General features: G+C 32.2%; 1 protein-coding gene across 1 annotated transcript in view; it reads left to right on the top strand.

Annotated features, from left to right (window-relative positions):
• Positions 1-19,247, top strand: part of LOC134715089 (zinc finger protein 532-like) — a 22,890-nt gene extending 3,643 nt beyond the window's left edge. Inside the window, exons 2-5 of the mRNA XM_063576996.1 lie at positions 7,501-8,015; positions 8,546-8,608; positions 9,970-10,044; positions 12,811-19,247. Of these exons, the coding sequence (XP_063433066.1) occupies positions 7,587-8,015; positions 8,546-8,608; positions 9,970-10,044; positions 12,811-17,595 (5,352 nt within the window). The 5' untranslated portion in view covers positions 7,501-7,586 and the 3' untranslated portion in view covers positions 17,596-19,247. The remainder of the gene's footprint in view (positions 1-7,500; positions 8,016-8,545; positions 8,609-9,969; positions 10,045-12,810) is intronic.

Raw genomic sequence — 19,247 nt, 5'->3', positions numbered from 1 at the left:
TCACAAGCTGGCCATGTGTTTGGAATAAATTTATCCATTTGATGTCTTTCTACCTTTTATATTTCAACTTTTTATCCAAGAATATAAAACATCTTCCTTTCATTCCCAACCTTAACCTCCAGATTGAATAGTAAAATTGATCGCCTCGTGATAATTAAAAAGAAAACAAATCAGCTGAGTGATTACGCAATATCCTCAGATGAAAATCATTGTAAAATAATAACTCAAACAGATGCTTTATTTCTCGTTTCAATAGTTTTAAATGTTAAATCCAAGGATGTTCAAAGTCACCATTTTATTTATTTCATTTAAACGTCGACAGTATTAGTCCTGGGTCATTTTTAAAATTTTGATTTTCCTTGTCATTCTCCATATTTGTTTACCTGTGAGACTTGTAAAATTCAAGTTGTCTCCCTTTTACAGAATTTTTCTACTAGAAATATATGTCTGCCCAGACAAATTTTACCATGACAAAGTTATCTCTAACTGAAAACCTTTAGGTTGTGGAAAGCATACAAGGTACATAGTACAGAATATTAGTATACATGTAAGTTAAAACTCTTCTATCCATATAAACGTTGAAAATATGCTGCACAGCCCTATATTTTGATTTTTTAGTGCATATGAATTAATTTCACATTCTACATGATGATTTTTTTTCATAACTTCCTGTGACTTTATACTTATAGTCCCAGAATCTTATTAGCAAAAGAATACTTAAACAAAAGCAATACAGACAAAAATGACATCATGCAGATTTTGTATCTATATTATAAAATATTATACCTACCTGCCTACCAGAGCTCCAGATAAGAATTCATAAATTGGGGTTTTTACCCACCATTTTCTTATATAATTGGGTGATAAAGTTTTTTAATTGCATTATCAATTCCAATTCACCCCTCAGGTTAATATCAAATTGGGTTTTTCACCACCAAGCTCCTTAATGTATTGGGTTTTTTCATCGACACAATATTGAATATTTAGGCAATATCAACCCCAATTTTTTTCCATCTTAAATTAATACATGTAATATGTTTCTGTCTTTGTTTAGCTCTTTTATTTGGTTTAGGGTTATGGTTAGGGTTATTTGCTTGCTGTTTTATTTAGTTTATTCACTGAGGAGCAATTGTAGGTTAAATTTGTGTCCCGTTTCAAACAGTTTTTGTCGAGCCTTCGACTTTAGTCGAAAAAGCGAGACTAAGCGATCCTACTGTCCGTCGGCGGCGGCGGCGTCCACAAATATTCACTCTGGTTAAAGTTTTTGAAATTTTAATAACTTTCCTAAACTATACTGGATTTCTACCAAACTTGGACAGAAGCTTGTTTATGATCATAAGATAGTATCCAGAAGTAAATTTTGTAAAAATAAAATTCCATTTTTTCCGTATTTTACTTATAAATGGACATAGTTTTTTCTGCGGGGAAACATTACATTCACTCTGTGGTTAAAGTGTTTAGAATTTTTATAACTTTCTTAAACTATCCTTGGTTTGTACCAAACTTGGACAGAAGCTTGTTTATGATCATAAGATAGTATCCAGAAGTAAATTTTGTAAAAATAAAATTCCATTTTTTCTGTATTTTACTTATAAATGGACTTAGTTTTTTTCTGCGGGGAAACATTACATTCACTCTGTGGTTAAAGTTTTTAGAATTTTAATAACTTTCTTAAACTATCCTTGGTTTGTACAAAACTTGGACAGAAGCTTGTTTATGATCATAAGATAGCATCCAGAAGTAAATTTTGTAAAAAAAAAAATCCATTTTTTTCTGTATTTACTTTTAAATGGACTTAGTTTTTCTGTGGGGAAACATTACATTCACTCTGTGGTTAAAGTTTTTAGAATTTTAATAACTTTCTTAAACTATCCTTGGTTTGTACCAAACTTGGACAGAAGCTTATTTATGATCATAAGATAGTATCCAGAAGTAAGTTTTGTAAAAAGATAACTCCATTTTTTCTGTATTTTTCTTTTAAATGGACTTAGATTTTCTTCCAGTTAATACTTCATACAGTCTGCAGTTAAAGTTTTCAAAACATTTATTAGATTCATTAACTATCCTAGATTTTTACCAAACTTGGACAGAAGCTTCTTACAATCAAAAACTAGTATCAAGAGGAATATTTTTATTGATTTTTTTCCTAATTTTTGTTGAGCCTGTGATTTACAGCAAAAGTAGGCGAGACACTGGGTTCCGCGGAACCCTTACAAATTTTTTTTCAAAAAAAGGATATGTGTATTCACAGGCACTCGTCTTTTACCTTTATATGATAAATTCTGAGACCAGTGCCTGATCAGTGGCTGTGTGCATGGTGTGTGTATTCATTAATTAACCGTAAAATGAATAAAAAATAGTAAATAAACTAATTATACTTGAATGATTTTCTTTTATTCAATTTACATAAATCTGGGTTTAGTTGTCTTTTATTAGAACTTTTGATTTCTGATGCTTTATCATTTCATAATTGATTGGGCCTTTATCTTTTTCCAACTGAATTCGTTTTTGATGAAACCCCATGTTTATTAGCAATGTTTTCGTTATGGTACGCACACACGCCCGTGCGTTCGATGGACTATTCCTAAAGACACTGGCTGAGTCTTGTTATCATAACTTTCCCTCAATTTTCCAAAATAAGCCGAAAACATGCTTCTATTCAATATTTTAACCGGACATTCACTTTCGTTTTAATCTGATGAATGTTATGAAAAATCCAGAGCAATGCGAAAAAAAATATGACTACATGACACACCCTAATTGGATAAACACCAAGAAGATCGAAATATTTACAAAAACACGTGTACCTATCGAGCAACGGAAAACTCAAACAGTGACCCATTACAGCTACTTGATGCAGGGATCTATTTTTAGAACGACAGGAAATTTCCAATTATAAATATTATAAATATAGTTTACGCGACGACTGTAAACAGATAAGGGTAAATAACACAAACGGTAGCCAATAAAAGGGTTGAGAACTCATGGTTTTGGCATATAATTGGGTTTTCCATTGAATTAATTGGGTTGTTGAACCCTTCAATGGACAATTGCATTGGGTTTTCTATTATTTGTATTGCGTGATCACGCAAATACGCAGCTTATCTGGAGCTCTGCTGCCTACCCATGATAAAAAATGTACAGAGCCAAGTTACTTTTTGGGAAAGAAAAATAAAATATTTTACCTACCTACCTACCCTGTTTCAAAAAATAGGGTCAGAAAAGGCCAAATTGAAACAAACAATATTTTAATTTAAGCCTGACCGCAAATTTTGTATATATTAGTAACACATTGTTGTCATCTGTGTCATCCAAAGACATTTGGTTTTCCGAACAAAAGCTTTAGTTTAAGGGAATGGATCTTTATGAAATTTAAACACAAGGTTTGAAACCTCAAAAGGAAGGTTGGGATATAGATTGTTGGGGTTATGATCCCAAGAGTTTAGGAATTAGGGGCCCAAAAGGGGTAATAATAAGCATTTTCCTAACTTGTGTTTTAGTGTATGGGTCTTTCAGAAATTGTACCACATGGTTCCATATCACAAAGGGAAAGATAGGGTTGAGTTCCAGGGTAATTTCCACAAAGGTTCAGGAATGAGGGACCAAAAAAGGGCAAAAAACAAGCAATTTTGTAGTTCATATCCAGAAATCAACGCCACTTTGCTTATTTGAATATTATACTACAGAAATCGGATACGGGTCACAGAAATTACATTAAAATGATAGGGAATTTAAAAAAAATGTCTGTTATAATTTTAATTTAAGTGATAGACAGGTTGCTGAGGCAGAAAATATACACAACAATATACACCATTTAAACCAAACATAATGAGGCCACATTTAAGAGAATGTCTGTTTCCCCTCCCCCTGGTCTACCCTTTGTAAACAGACCAGGCAGGCAGGTAATTTTATATTTTTTTCCAACTGGATGTCATGGATGGTTTGACTTGTCCACTGGAGGCCACTTATCAGTTGTTAGTGCTCAATTTGAGTGTATTTATTTAGATAATCATTCCTTTTGCCATGTTTGCTTTCAAGCACTATTCAAATATGCACATTTAGTGCATAAAACTAATGTAGCATCAAAATGTATATTTACTACTTTCTGATTTGACAATTATTAAAGCTTTTATTAATAACATATTAATACATGTAAAATTTGACATTATAAGGGACGCACCACCTTCAAATGACAAAAGCAATAATCAGACTAATAGTAATGCACAAAATGCATTTGACGTCCTAATGAGAAAAGCTTATACTCAGGCAAACTCAAAAGTGCCTTTCAAACTTGATGAAACAGCACCAAGATTTCCTGGTAAGTATGTATTTTGTGCATTACTATTAGTCTGATTTTTGTTTTTGTCATTTGAAGGTGGTGCGTCCCTTATAATGTCATATTGGACGTATTTGAGTCTCTTGTCAAAATCATGAACAACTCATATTTCTTCAGCAAAATCGGGTTCAAAAGTCACACCGTTAGCCATCTTATCAGACACAGAAATAGTCCAAGATTACTCTGACTTCCGACTGCTGTTTTGCCAGACAAGCTGGGGCGTCGAACGTCAGAGTAATCTCAGACTAACACAGAAACTGTCACTCAATCTAATTTATTTATGTTGTGACCATCATCTGTAGTTAAATCGTTCAACACGTCGTTCCATGTGCACCCTTTTAAAAAGCTGTATAATCTATTTATCACGATGGGTAACACCTTTTGACGCGTCCTTGTACTTAATTCGTACAGAAGACGACAATGCGATCTTGTCGCCCATTTTTCAAGCAGACAGTTTACCCTCGATACATTCCGCTAAATTGATAGATAACTCCAGAGAGTTCTGGGAAGACTTCCGGTAATATCGGAACCAATGTCGGAATGGAAACGAATTATTTTTGGAAATTAAATAAAATCCGATTTTTTTGGGGCAAATAATGTTTTGACATTATAGGGGCTTATTTTTGACCCGGTCGGGGCGAGGGGAAACAAACATGTTTTTTATTTTGGCCCGACTGTTGTTGTAAAGATAAAGGTTCCTGGGCTATTTTAAAAATCGGAGAGAGGCTTAAATGGCTGAAACGTCAAATTTGCAAACTTCATGCTGAAAATTGGCTTATTATTAATATGCAGTATGGGCTTTGCTCATTGTTGAAGGCTGTACAGTGACCTATAATTGTTAATGTTTGTGTCATTTTGGTCTTTTTGTGGGTAGTTGTCTCATTGGCAATCATACCACATCTTTTTTTATATATTACAATGTCATTAGAAAAACAGGTTGCCGGGGTGAAATTTGAAACTTGAATTTCCAAAGAATAAGCAAGTCCAAACCTTGTATGTGTAGTCGTTCAACTCTAGGTTCCCACCTGAAGTTAAAATGTCACTTAATTTCAAGAAGAATAAACTCATGAAAACACGAAAAATTCACTAAATTCGTGTTCGTTGACGTAGTTTTGATTTTGACCGCCTGACAACTTTACAGAAATATCAAAGTGATTGTAAATAAGGACTTTGTGACGGGCAACTTATAATATCCGATTTTTAAAGATTTTAATGATATCATGCCAGTCCAGTTCAAACTTCTATCATGTGGTACAATTCTCATTTACATATTATGAATAGTAATTAGCACTACTAATTTCTAGCTATGTTCCAGACAATAACATGTGTGTTACAGTGTATGGATCTCACTAAAATTGTAATGCAGGGTATCACAACACAAAGGGAAGGCTTCGGTTAAATATTAGGGGAAATTGCCTGTAATCTTTAATTACTCTCTGAATGATGGGGGGGGGGGGGGGGATTTTTTTTTTACAATTTTTTGACATCTGCGGTTGTATAAGCTGCACACTGCAGAGCATTTGGTTCTTTATTAAACTGAGTGAAGTTTCTATATTTTATTGTGCCATGGTTATGTACTGATGTTTTAAAAGTAGGCTTTTTTATAATAGTAAAACTTACAGGGTAATGATCTCCCGGACAATAGGCAAGGACTTTTACATCTATAATTTCCTTAGGATTCGTAAAATATATCTGGTCTATAAGCATGATAAGTGTGACACTGTTTTTGGTAACTTTAGTTGGTTCATTTACTAATTGAAAAATATTTTAAACTGACAAAAAACATTCCCATTTCTTGTTTAAAGGCTGTAAAAAATCTTAAATTGAAATCACCAGTTAAAACATGGTCATTTTAAGAGTAAGCCTTTTCTATTTCATTTTCAAAGAAGTTATACCAAGAAGTCATATATACTATTTGCAGGTCTTTAATACTCTATAAATAAATGATATTAAAAAAGATTTGCAATGTTTAGGAAAAATTTCAAACCTCATAGATTCATATAAATCACAAATAAAATCTTATAGATTAAATATTTTCAGACTCAAATTCACATCGTCAGGTATATTTTATACTCATACTGTCAGAAAAATAAATTATCCAACCTCCACCTTAATTTGTTTTGCAATCTTTTCTTTCAAATGTAAAACCTGAAATTTCTAGTTCTTTTGACTTCTCATGACATTTTTCTGGAGTTAAAATGTTTCACACATTCCTAGTACGTGTGGTTTTTCCCAATCTTTCATTTTTGTAAAATTGTATTTTATTGAAAAAAAAACAATACATCAAAGAGCTTGGTGGTGGTAAATCCAATTTGATATTGGCTTGAGGGTTGAATTGGAATTAATAATGCAATTGAAAAAGCTATTACTCTCAATTACATAAAAAATAAATATGTAAAAAACCATAATTTGGGAATTCTGATCTGGAGCTCGGATATATCTTCGTATAAATATGATCAATAATTATGCTAAAAACTTAAGGAGTCCTAGAAAGGAGTGCTAGCTTTGAGATGCATTTTAAATTTAAGTTACTTCCGATTCATTATTGGTTCAGTAGATTCCAATTTTTGGTGGTAACTTAAATTGTCCAACAAATAATGAGTTACTGTAATTACGTGCTGTATTGCAATTTTGTCATTTTACACTAAAATGCGATTTTAATGTTTGCAATATTGATCAAAATCCTGTTTAATTTATATCAAAAGTGTCAAATGTGAGTTTAAATTAATGGGATTACAACCCTGTTCCATTTTATCGCAATAATTTCTGAATTTTTAATATTCACAGGCTTGTATGCAGACCTAGGCATGACCAATAAATTAAATATCTGCAAACATTCAAGTTTACCTTAATCCATTAAAATTTGTAACCACGAAAAATAAGTGAATCCACAGTACAATGTATGATCTTTTTGGTTCAATCATTAATAAAAATAATGAAATAGTGAAATAATAATTTGCCTTAACAGCCAGTATGGTTCAATTTTGTTAAAATAATGTTCAAAGATGAACTTGTTGTCTGTCACATATATCAATAATACATTTTTGTACATACATGTAAACAAATAATGATGTGAAGAAAGTAATCTATAAATATTATTTGTCGTATTTTTTCTGTAATTGATTAAAGCAAAATTGAAGATCTATATGTTTTTATTTTTACAGGACTTACATGTACATTAAAAGAAAGTAATAAATGGTAAACAGAACAGTTAAAAGAGAAATATTAATTAAAGGATGAGTTTGTAGAAATGGAAATAAACAGCCCAACAATTCAGCAGGAGACTTCAGTAAATCGTTCCCCAATACTAGACTGTGAAATGGCTGAAGAAACCATGTCTGACCAGCATACAACAGACTTGGTAGGAAACAGCCATTCCATTACTGATTCTGGGAACTCTGAAAGTACAGAGAAACCAGATGATACAACACAACCAGATGAAACAAACATAGAGGCTTTGCCATCAACTTCTGTAGACAAAATAGAAAAGGACTTGGAGGTTGGTAATGGTATGGAGTGTCTTGATGAATTAGATGGATCTTCTAGACCTACCAATAATGGAGGTGATCCTGAGATGGAGGTTGTTACTGATATGGAGTTTCAGGATGGATCTGCTGTACCTGTTACAGATGACACAACCATTAAAGAAAGTAATCCTGTCAATGCTGAGGACAATGAGGTATAACTTGTCAAATTATCAGCTCAGTACTGATGGTAGTAGGACAGCCATCTATTGGAATAATCAGATCTTATTTTATATCCAAAGTCCATACTTTATTTTTGTATATTCTTGGACTGAAAATTTTTAATCTCCATTAACAAAAGTGGAGGTATCATAAGCCTGAGAAAATAAGCAGTCTCTTAAAAAAACAAAAACAAAAAACACATTAAATACAAACAACTTACAAGACATTAATAAAACTGTAACATGCAGAAATATGATCTTAAAAGGCATAAGAAACTAAAAAGATGTAGGAATAGTATAATGTGTTGTGAAAGGTTAAAATATTCTTTATTCAGAGAGGCATTCATGCAATTGACAAAATAATATGTGCAGAAAATAAATTGAATCTTAAAATGATTTCTGAATAGCTGATAAATGCATGAATAATTTTTATTTTTATGAATTTTTTATGTATAAACTGAAGGTAATCAATGTTATATTTAACATATCCCAGTAATCTATTGTATCACATGCATACTTTGTAGATTGGTGGAACAGTAGCACAAGAAAGTCCCTTATCACAGAGAGATATTCAAGACAAGAATGAGGTAATAAACAGACACTTTATACATGTTACCCATGTGAGTGCAGGTATAAAGGAGTATAATAATATTTTTAAAGTTACAATATATTTTTTCTGCAATATCTTCTCATATATTAATTTCAATTTCCATCTTCCTGTCACCTTTTGCAGACCACCTAAATTACTCTTAAAGGAGGATTGCAGGTACAAGATTTTTTTTTTTTTTTTTATTTTGCATTACAAGTTTTATTAATTACCTTTAGTAGTTGTTACTTTATCGTATGGTACAAAACAAAAATCATTCAAACAAATCACTAGTGTTGGCCCAAGGTGACTTTTAAAATGTAGATTTCATTGAAAAAGCTCCAAATTATCTCTTTATTGCTGTTTTCGAATGACTTGTACATAAACTAAATAATTTTAAAATTTAAGCAGTTTCTATAACTTTTTTATTTTATTTTGATATTACCGCTATTTCTCCTTTTAGTTCAACAGAAAAAAAGACAATAACAAAAATGTTTGCTTCTATCAAAAGCAGATTGTGAGCGTAAATGAACGCTGACCCCATTTTTTATTTCCTTTTTCTATTAAGTATACATGTAAGATAAAGTTCATTTATAGAAAAATATAGCAAAATCCTATATTAAATGAAAAATTGGATTTAGACCCGCGAGCCCCCTTAAATTTGTACAATATGTACTGCAAAATTAACCTATCATTTATCTCAAAATTATTTACTCCAGAGGACATCTTCCATTAAGCCCCTTTACCTTTTAGTCTAACCTGTAGCCGTACCTTACCCTTACCCTAGCACTGAAAACAAATTCTTACCATAAATAGAACTCTAGGCTACAGATGAAGAACATGGGGCCCCAAAGAATAAATAATGGTAAAAAATCCACATGTCCTAAATAAACAACCTTTTTGGTAAAGATTGCATGAAATGCAATCAAAACCATATGGTAATAATTTGATATTTGTATCTTTTAAGGCTTATCATGACTTTTGAGAGCCACAAATATGATGCATTGATCATAACATATCATTCACGATTAAAATGAAATATACATCCTATCCATTTTAAGTATATTAATGAAATATATGTTCAGATATTTGTGTTATGGCAAAAAAAGAGACTAATAAAAAAGATATTTTTGTATGGAAATTTTGGTGTGGCTATTGGAAAGAATTAGATATTGATATGGTGCAGCCTAATTAGTTAAACATGTATCCATGCATTTGTTCAATAATTTCCATATTATACATATCAGATACTCGTTTCATTCAACTTTGACTGTTTACATGCAATTTTGAAAAAAAACTTGGTACATCATCTTGAAATTCTTATATGAAGAAGACCTGTAATTATTACCAATTTTCTTTTAGATGAACTTAAGTGAAAAATCCTCATCAATGGAAGTTACAAGGGGAATTAATAGTCCTGTGCAGGAAGATAATCAGGTATTTGTCATCTAATGAATTATCTCCCTTGATTATTACATTTTTAAACAAAAAAACAGTAACCTTATATTCACTGGCTTGCATTATACATGACATTGAACTACTGGCATTCTTAATTTTTTGTACTTGTACATCATCAATGGTTTTTGTTTCTCATCTACAAACTCATTGAACGGTGTCAGAGCTTAGTGAATGCTGAGAAACATTCTCTATTTTAAATAATCATTAATATTCTGTATATCTCTGATTTACTAGATAATGTGAATATGATAGCTTATGACATCATTCTATCCTTTTCTACATGACTGAGAACAACTCAAATCACTTGAGCAGCTTGATATGAGCAAAATTTGAAAAAACATCAAAAGTATTATTATGAACACTAGCAAAGGGGGCCCTAAGTTTTACCCTAGTCATTCTGTACGTATGCACGTCTCAAAATTGGTTTACATTCTCTTACTTAAGTTTGACTCAACCAGTTCTTATGAAACTTTTACACAATGCTAAGTACCACATAATCCGGATAAGTTTGAATTTGGTGGTGTCATTTTTAATTTTCCTAAGTTAAGCACCTTCATGACCATAAAAATTGCTGATTTTTTGGGATACGATTGCTTTCAAGCAATCTGTAGACCTTTACTATTGGCTCTGAGCAATGCCCTCACGTCAACCGTTTTATTCTAAACATTAAGGAACATCACAGATTCTTATGATTGTCTTGCTTTAAAAGTTAAAAATGAACAAAGGGATTGAACTTAAACAACTTTCCTATAATGTTCTTTCCATAATCTCCATGTTTGATAATTCCTTTGACTTATATGCGTGTTTTTAACAACACAGAAAATCAGAATTAAGCAGTATTTATATTTAGTGTCTTTATAAATTTAGAAGCACGTCAGAGGGAATTCCACAGTTTTGATGAAAATGCAAGTGTTCTCTGAAATCTGAAGAATCTATTTCTGTCATATAAGAACTGAAGTGAAGTTTTTCTTATACATAATTGGTACCGTTAATTTTGTTATTACCGTTATGAAACTGATATTTGAGATTGTAATTTCATAAAGAAATAGAGAACAATCTAGATCGTTTAATTAACATTTAATATACTTTCTTGCTCTAGGGTTTGTTTTGGTATTGATGCCCAAGCGTATAGTTTTCTTTACTTTAAGGGGTATTAGATTGAATGGTTGCTCTGGATTCCCCACTCAATTAATTAATTTATAACTCATTGAATCTTTTCTATATATGTCTGCTATTGAGGATTATTGTTGTTGCATAATTTTAAATCACTTGCATCATTTAAATTAAGATTAATTAGTTGTTACTAGAACATCCCTTCAGGCGAAATGGAGTCTTCCATATTATCGTTTTGGGTTATCTCCCTTCCGGAAGTAAATCCTGTGAGTTCTGAATCATAAACAACACGTCGAATATTAGCTTGTTCTGTCAATAAATGTCGTATAATATTAAAAAGATCGCAATTTAAACCGAGGAATGTGTACGGGAAGGAGTCATGATCACTGACCCAAAATAAACTAAATATTTAAAGAGTTAGGAAAGGGGTTCCTCCTAGAATTAGTGTAGGAAAATAAGTGATAAATACGATGTGAAAATACCTTCTCTCACTCCGAGTCTCAGTGACTGCTGTGGAAATTAAACTTGGAATTGATAGTACAAAAATAAAACACTATAGGCCTAAGTAAATTGTTCATACACTTTTATCTGGGATTGGCTTTTTTGTAACTATTCAGATTACGTAAATTAAATTTTACATGTGCAGTTGAATTAGTTTTGACAAGGATTTGTATAGTAAACTAGTCTAACTACACAAATCCTTGGTTTTGAAAATAATATTATCGAGCTACATGTATACATGTGTCAATGAAACAATGGCAATCGTATCCCTCAGAGCAATCTGCTTTTTGATGTGTTTCTGTATACTAACTTGAGTTTGCCTTAACCAAATGTTATGAAACTTTTACACAATACTTATTACCACATAATATAGATCAAGTTTAATTAAAGAGGTGTCACTATTACCATTCTAGAGTTATGCCCCTTTATAAACATAAAAATTGCTGAATTTTTCATTTCCATTCTCTAACTTAAGTTTGGCTCAATCAAATGTTATGAAATTCATACAAAATTTAAATACTTCAGAACCTCAATACTCAGATCGAGTTCAAATTTACTTTTAATGCTCTTTACTTATGTCCCTTTATAACTGCATATGACATGGAAAAGGGGGGGGGGGGGTTGATTAATAAACACATCCACTTTTTTTATTTTTTACAAAAGAAAAAGTGGGATTTAATCTTTTCCTTTAGTAATTGTGATTTCAAAAGTTTAAACTTATTTTTCATTCAAAATGTTACTAGGTTGTTTACATTTTCACAATAATTGTTTTTAAAGTAAAAAAAATATAAAGATATGTTATGGATTATGATATAATGAAAAAAAGATAATTAATTTAGTCAAAGGGAGATAATCGGAAGAAAACAGAATATATAAAAATATCGAAGAGAATTTGTCTGTGATATAATTCTTATTTTTCTTCTATCAGCACTTGCATTCTTTAAGGGGTTTATTACCAAAATATTATTCATAATAATTCATAAAATTGAATTGTGTTAATATCAAACTGTGAACTCTTAATAAACAATCAGAATGATATCTTCATTTGTATATTTCAAATTTCCTAGCATGCATACCAGTAAATATGTAAGATAAGCCAACATTATAATTGATGTCATTAATTTATTTCAGGAACTGGTTGGAGATGATTGTGCTGATGAGGTTCCCATGAATGAGCAAGCACATGTAACAACTGATGTCTCTGATTCCAGACAAATAGCTGATTCTACTAATTTTGATAGAGCAAATGATATAAATGACTCTGAAGAGAGTTTTCAAAGCAGTGAGGATACACCAAATGCCTACACAAGTTGCAGTCCAAATAATGTCAGTCTACCCAATGTGGAGGAAAAGCAAATTTCCGATCAGACAGTTTCGAGCTCAGATAATCAAAATGAGGAAGAACCAAACATTAAATCAAAACAAAATGAGAATATTTGGGACAAACTCCAAGAAACAGGTCAGTTTAATAGTAGCTTTGAAACTCCTTCCATGGAAGATAACTCATGTACACAGAAAAATTTGGAGAATCTGCCAAAAACAAATGAGTCACAACAAGCAGTGAACCCAGCAAGTTCTGAGTTCAAGATGTCTGACTCAGAAAGGGGGACAACTACAGATGATGATGTTATGGACTTCTCTATAGGAATCCAAGGAGATATCAATGAGGATTGCAGGGAACATGAAGTTACAGGAGATCAAAGTTCTCAAAAGCAAGATGTTGATGATGATCAGCTTATGGAACCTGACTCGCAGGACCCCCATTCTGAACCAGCCTCTCAGGGAACTCATTCTAAACAGGACATCACTGCTGAACCTTCCAGTAGCAACTTTTTACAAAAAATCTCAAATGTTATCAGGAAAATTGATTCTTCAAAATCTATTACAGCTCAAAAGAAAGACAGAGATAATATTTTTTCTGTGCTGAGAGCAGAAATTACACATGAGAATACCTCAAATTCTGAAAAAGATGCTACTCTTATCCAGGAAACTGATCATAGAATAAATGTAACTTATAAGGAGAAAATTTTAGACATGGATGAACAAAATCAGATTGATAAGGAAATGCCTAAGACATCAGAAGAAATTCAAGCTGTGGAAGTTCAGTATAGTGAGACATCTTTGAATAAAACCACTGGTATTCCACTTGAAGAAAGTTCAGATGGTAAAGTAACAACAGAAATTAATGCTAAAAATCCAGATCTACACAGCAATGAAAATGAACCTGATCATAGCAAAAGTCCAACACCAGGTCTTCAGTCATCCTCTTCAGTTAGTAGCCAAGTAACAGTTGACATGACAAACAAAACCAATGAGCCAGAAATTGTTTCACCACTTAGGACTGAGGGTGAAAGGTCATTTATGCAGGCTTTAATACCAGCAAGTCAGTCAGATACAACTACAATTTTACCAACAAGTGCAATTAAAACAGAAAACAGTTTTAGTTTGGGACCAATGGAAGAATCTGGGGATATTTTAGATATTTTAGCTTCAACAAACTCTGAAACATTGACTACAAATGCTAGTCCAACTGATAAAAGTAATACACCAACTTCAACAGTTTCTACATCTGGAACATTCCATCCTCCTGCAGGAATCAGAATAAAACAGGAACCAGTTGATACTTATAACAATAAATCCAGTATGATGGCCAGCCCAATGCCCCCTGCAATTTCAACATCAAATAGTCTTGAACATTTGTCCAGACAAGTTGATAATCTTGTAAGGCCAAGAATACACAATATAGCTAGAAAAAGCACAACAGGGAGACCACATTCAAACAGAAGACCAAAGCCTACACCACCTGTAGATATGAGCTGTAATTCCTATCCCAATAATAATGTGTCCATAACTCCTCTACAGATACAACCAAGCATGCTGCCAAGAAGTAATGTAACCAATGTTATACAGGCAGGACCTAGGGTAGTGCTGCAGCCACAGGCACCACCCACAATTGTTGTGTCATCTTCTAGTTTGTTATATCCTGTACCCAGTGTACAAGTTGTACATTCTAGACAAGGACAACCTGTTCAATCTAAACCAGGGCCTGTAGCTACCCCGGTGCAAACTTTAACCGTAGTGTCTAACGGAAAGACGTTAAATGTTCCAGCGTCTTCAGTGTTTACAGTAACCAAAGTAGGTCCATCAACAAGTACTTCCAAAGCTACCTCACAACAGTTGCCATTATCTAAAAGTACAATCAATATCGACACAGTTGGGTTAAGTGCCATAACAGAATTGATAGCCAGGAAAAACCCAATACCTAATTATAAACCACCACCAGTACCAGATAATTTAAAATCCATTATTGCAGAAGAAAAATGCAAAAATATTTGCTATGAATGTGGTGATACATTCTTATTCGAGTCTAGTTTGAAAGTTCATAGGTCAAGGACAAGTATGTCTTTAAGCTACAGATGTGAAGAATGTAAATCAACAAAGATCTTCTTCAACAAATGTCAGTTTTTAGGGCATTTGAGAAATCATTTAAATATTGACAAGTCACAAGCTGTCCCAATTCATATAAAGTCGGACTCAATTTCCATAACAACATTGGACCATGGTTCAAACATGAACTACTTGTTTAAATGGCTTGATGACATAGATACAAAACCAGAGTCACTTCCAACAAGACCAAAGGTGAATCCGTCAGTTGTCAAACCAAAAGAAGTACAGAAAAAAACAGTACTTGTTCATTGTCCTTCAAAAGACCAGTCACCGTCAAAACCAGTAAAAAGTACTACGATCAAGAAGGAAGAAGGGTTTCATAGATGCCATGAGTGTGGAGGTATTTATAAACAAGTCTATAAACATTTTGGCTACGATAACGAGGAAATGGGTACACAGTACTCGTGCACTACATGTAAGAAACTACATACAACTATTTGTTCGGCAAGAGCACATAAGCGTATCCATGATGACAAGGAACCATATATTTGTCCAGAATGTGGCAAAAGTTTCTCAACATTGTACGTTGACGACAAGATGTCTAATCCTAAAGAATCCTTTGCCTATCATGTGTATTACACCTGTTTCCACACCAGTCGTATGAGGAAAATAAAATGTACAAAATGTGAGAATGATGTAATATGTACTTCTCTCCAGGATTATCAGTTACATCTATCAGAGAAGTTAGAACAGTATTACAAATGTCAGCATTGTCCCATGGCTTTCAAACTACCACAATCATTTCAGAAACATTTAGCAACACATGAGAATTTAGGCACTAAAAGAAGCTACAAGGTGATTTATCGATGTCATTTGTGTGATTCAGTGATGGATGATAAATCTGTGTTGGATATACACATAACAAAACATGTCAACGAGGCAAAAATGAAAAGTATTGTGGAGTACCGTTGTAGATTTTGCAAGGAATGGTTCAAAACACGCACAGAAATAAAAGTACACACAAGAAACAAACATGGCAGCATAGTTGACAAGCCAAATAGTGGCCCCAATAAGATGTACACTTGTAAATGTCAAGATTGTGGAAAATATTTCGAACATCTTTCTGAAATTCTGAAGCATGAGCTGTTGATGCATTCTGTTAAGGCATCAGAACAACAGATGACAAACTACAAATGTCGCACATGTGGACTCATTATTTTCTATGGTAATGGTGGAAATAAAACACATTACTGTATCAACCCAGATCCAACCAAGGCAGCAACCATTAAACACTTTGAAGCAATGAAAGACAAAAGGCTGATGAAGAAAGGTAATATTCAGTCTGAGGTAGAGGAAGATAGTGGTCCATTTATATGTTCATTATGTTCTAAAGAAGAGACATCTCGTAAATCTTTACAAGGTCACTTGTTATATCATCAGACCAAAGGAGATTTGGTCTGTTACATGTGTCAGCGTCAGGAGTTCTCTACCTTAGCAGCTGTACATGAACATCAAAGAGTATGCCCACAGAAGGTTGAAAAACAAATTGATGTAAAGGATACAAAAAAGAAAAGAGTGAGAAAGAAGAAACAAGTACTTCCCTGTATAGAGTATCCATGTGATGTCTGTGGCTTTTCTTGCTTCAACAAAACAGATCTTGCTAAACACCACAAAGAACATCACAGCGATACAGGAATCTATCCCTGTCATTTATGTAGCTCAACATACCAGTCACAGGAAATGTTGAGAAAACATATAATGGTGACCCATGAAGGGAGGAAAGTACAACTATCATGCCATGTCTGTAAAAAACGGGGAATCAAGAAGATGTTTTACTCTAAAGAAAAACTTGAAAAGCATTTATCCATGAAACATAAAAATTCTCGACACAAAACCCCAGACTCTGACACTATGGTAAAAGATACTGATTTAATTGACACTGTTTCAGAATCAGATGCAGCAAATGAATCTGTCAAACGAAAGCATGGTGAACTGGACAATTCTGGTCCATTCAAAAAGTTACGGGTGGATGGTGAAGCTCTGTTCACATGTGCAAAATGTTCATTCACCAGCAATGAAAGAACAAGCTTCGTAACTCATTTAACAGAACATAAATTGGAGAATTCTGTTCAGTGTTTAGAATGTGGGCTAAATTTTGCTGTAATGCCTTCTTTAAACAAACATTTGTTTATGGTGCACAAAATCAGAGATTTTGAAAAGTATTGTAAAGAGAATGATATTTCTGAATTACCTGATGCGTTGATGGATGACAGTGAAATCAGAAAAGGTCTTATAAGTGAAAGTGAAAGTGATGAAGTGGATGTGGAAGAGAATGCAGAACCCCTCAATCCACTGGAGTGTAGAGTATGTTCTAAAGTATTTGATAATGAGGCTGCCGTCAAATCACATTTACGAACTCATGGTATGGCTTTTATCAGGAACAGACGTGCCAAGGCTAACTCACAAAGTAAAGATACTGTCAATGGAGGAGAGGATACTAGCTTAAGTGACAGTAGCTCTAAGAATTGATGTCATCAGATTTCAACATTTTTAATAGGCTGATAGATGTCTACATACTCACCCTTTGTCAATCTAAGGGGTATATTGTTGATTCATTGACAATTATATAGGCATCACCTTTTTTTAATATTAAGATTTCATATTACAGCTTGTTTCCTTTTAATCTATTATATTTAGATTTTTTCATATGAAATGAAGTATAGGTAAATATGTTAGTGTATATATATAATTATTATTATTGAACTATTTTTTTTTGTAAAAAGGTTTTAAAATCTAAAAAAAAAGGACAAAATATTTGATACCAATCATTCAAGTATTAGTATTAATTTTTGAATAATTCCTGAACTATCTGTATTTTTTTAACTTATCTGATACATTTAATTATATATTATTATTTGACAATAAACTTTATATCCCTAAAGTAAACCATTTTGCTTCATCATTTGTAAGTTCAAACCCTGAAAATTAACAAGTTTAAAGATTGGAAAAAAAAGTTTTATCATGTTAAATTTGAGATTTATTTATTATTCTTTAGTCCAATGAATTATTTGTCCACAGAAAGGTTTTAACTGTCTTCTGAACTTGATTAAATTCAATAATGTGTTAGTTGTCTATTGTTTTGAACAATATCAATTATTTTGATTGATTTTGTTTTATCTGAACTAAGAAATCTTTGTTTATTATACCTGCTATAAACAGATATACCAGCTGATCAAAAGATTTTGTCATCTTTTTGTTACCATAATATTTGCCATAATGTTTTTACCAAAGATTAACTTATGTCATGCTTGCAAATGGTAAATTCAGAGTTCTCTCTGTATAATGTAAATTCAGAAACTATTGTGTACATTAATTATTGTGATTTGTAAAGAATGGACAAAACAATAGATTTAATATTGCGATTTTTGTAAATGCTACATACATGTAATTCATCAAAATTTTAAAGTGCTTTTTTTTTGGTGGCCACAAACTATTCTGATGCAGCTTTTGCAGTTATATAAACTGTTTAAAAATGTTACGGTATGCTGCAAAACTTCTAGAAACATTTCTTTTGGATTTTTGCAGTCAAACTGCAATAATCATAGATGTAATGTGAGTTTTATATTGAGACATGGTTAATACTTAAGGTAGCATATTTTATGAGTTCTACCAAAAAATGATGAATTGATTCTAATAATTTATCAAATACAGTTATAATTCCAGTTCTTAAATGTTTTATAACTAGGGTACTGTGGATTTCATTTATTTTTGTGGGTACCATTTTTTATGAAATATTAATTTTTGTTTTTGCCAAAGTCTGCTTGTAAGCATTTACAAAACTTGCACTTCATTCTTTCAACGTTTGAATTTTTGGTTCAATGTGTATTCTGAAAATAAAATTGGAATGTTTTTAAGCAATATTTTTGGTAAATAAAAAGACAAAAATGGGATGTCATTTTAGTTCATTTATTCATTAATAATTTAAGTTATCTCTCCTTATAAATTTTTGTCTATTTATTATGATTTTTTTTGTTCAATTTTGTAAATGAATTTTTGCTATAGATAAACAAGTGTTACAAATGAGTTATATATCTAGATCTAAATATACAGATATCAGAGAAAAATTCTGCCTATCGATTGCATTTCTAAGATTTGAATAAAACTTCTATGCTTCTATCGAA

Source organism: Mytilus trossulus, chromosome 4 (assembly GCF_036588685.1).
Source record: "Mytilus trossulus isolate FHL-02 chromosome 4, PNRI_Mtr1.1.1.hap1, whole genome shotgun sequence".
Taxonomy (NCBI): domain Eukaryota; kingdom Metazoa; phylum Mollusca; class Bivalvia; order Mytilida; family Mytilidae; genus Mytilus; species Mytilus trossulus.
Note: the sequence above shows the minus strand (reverse complement) of the source record. Positions and strands in the feature narration are given on the sequence as shown.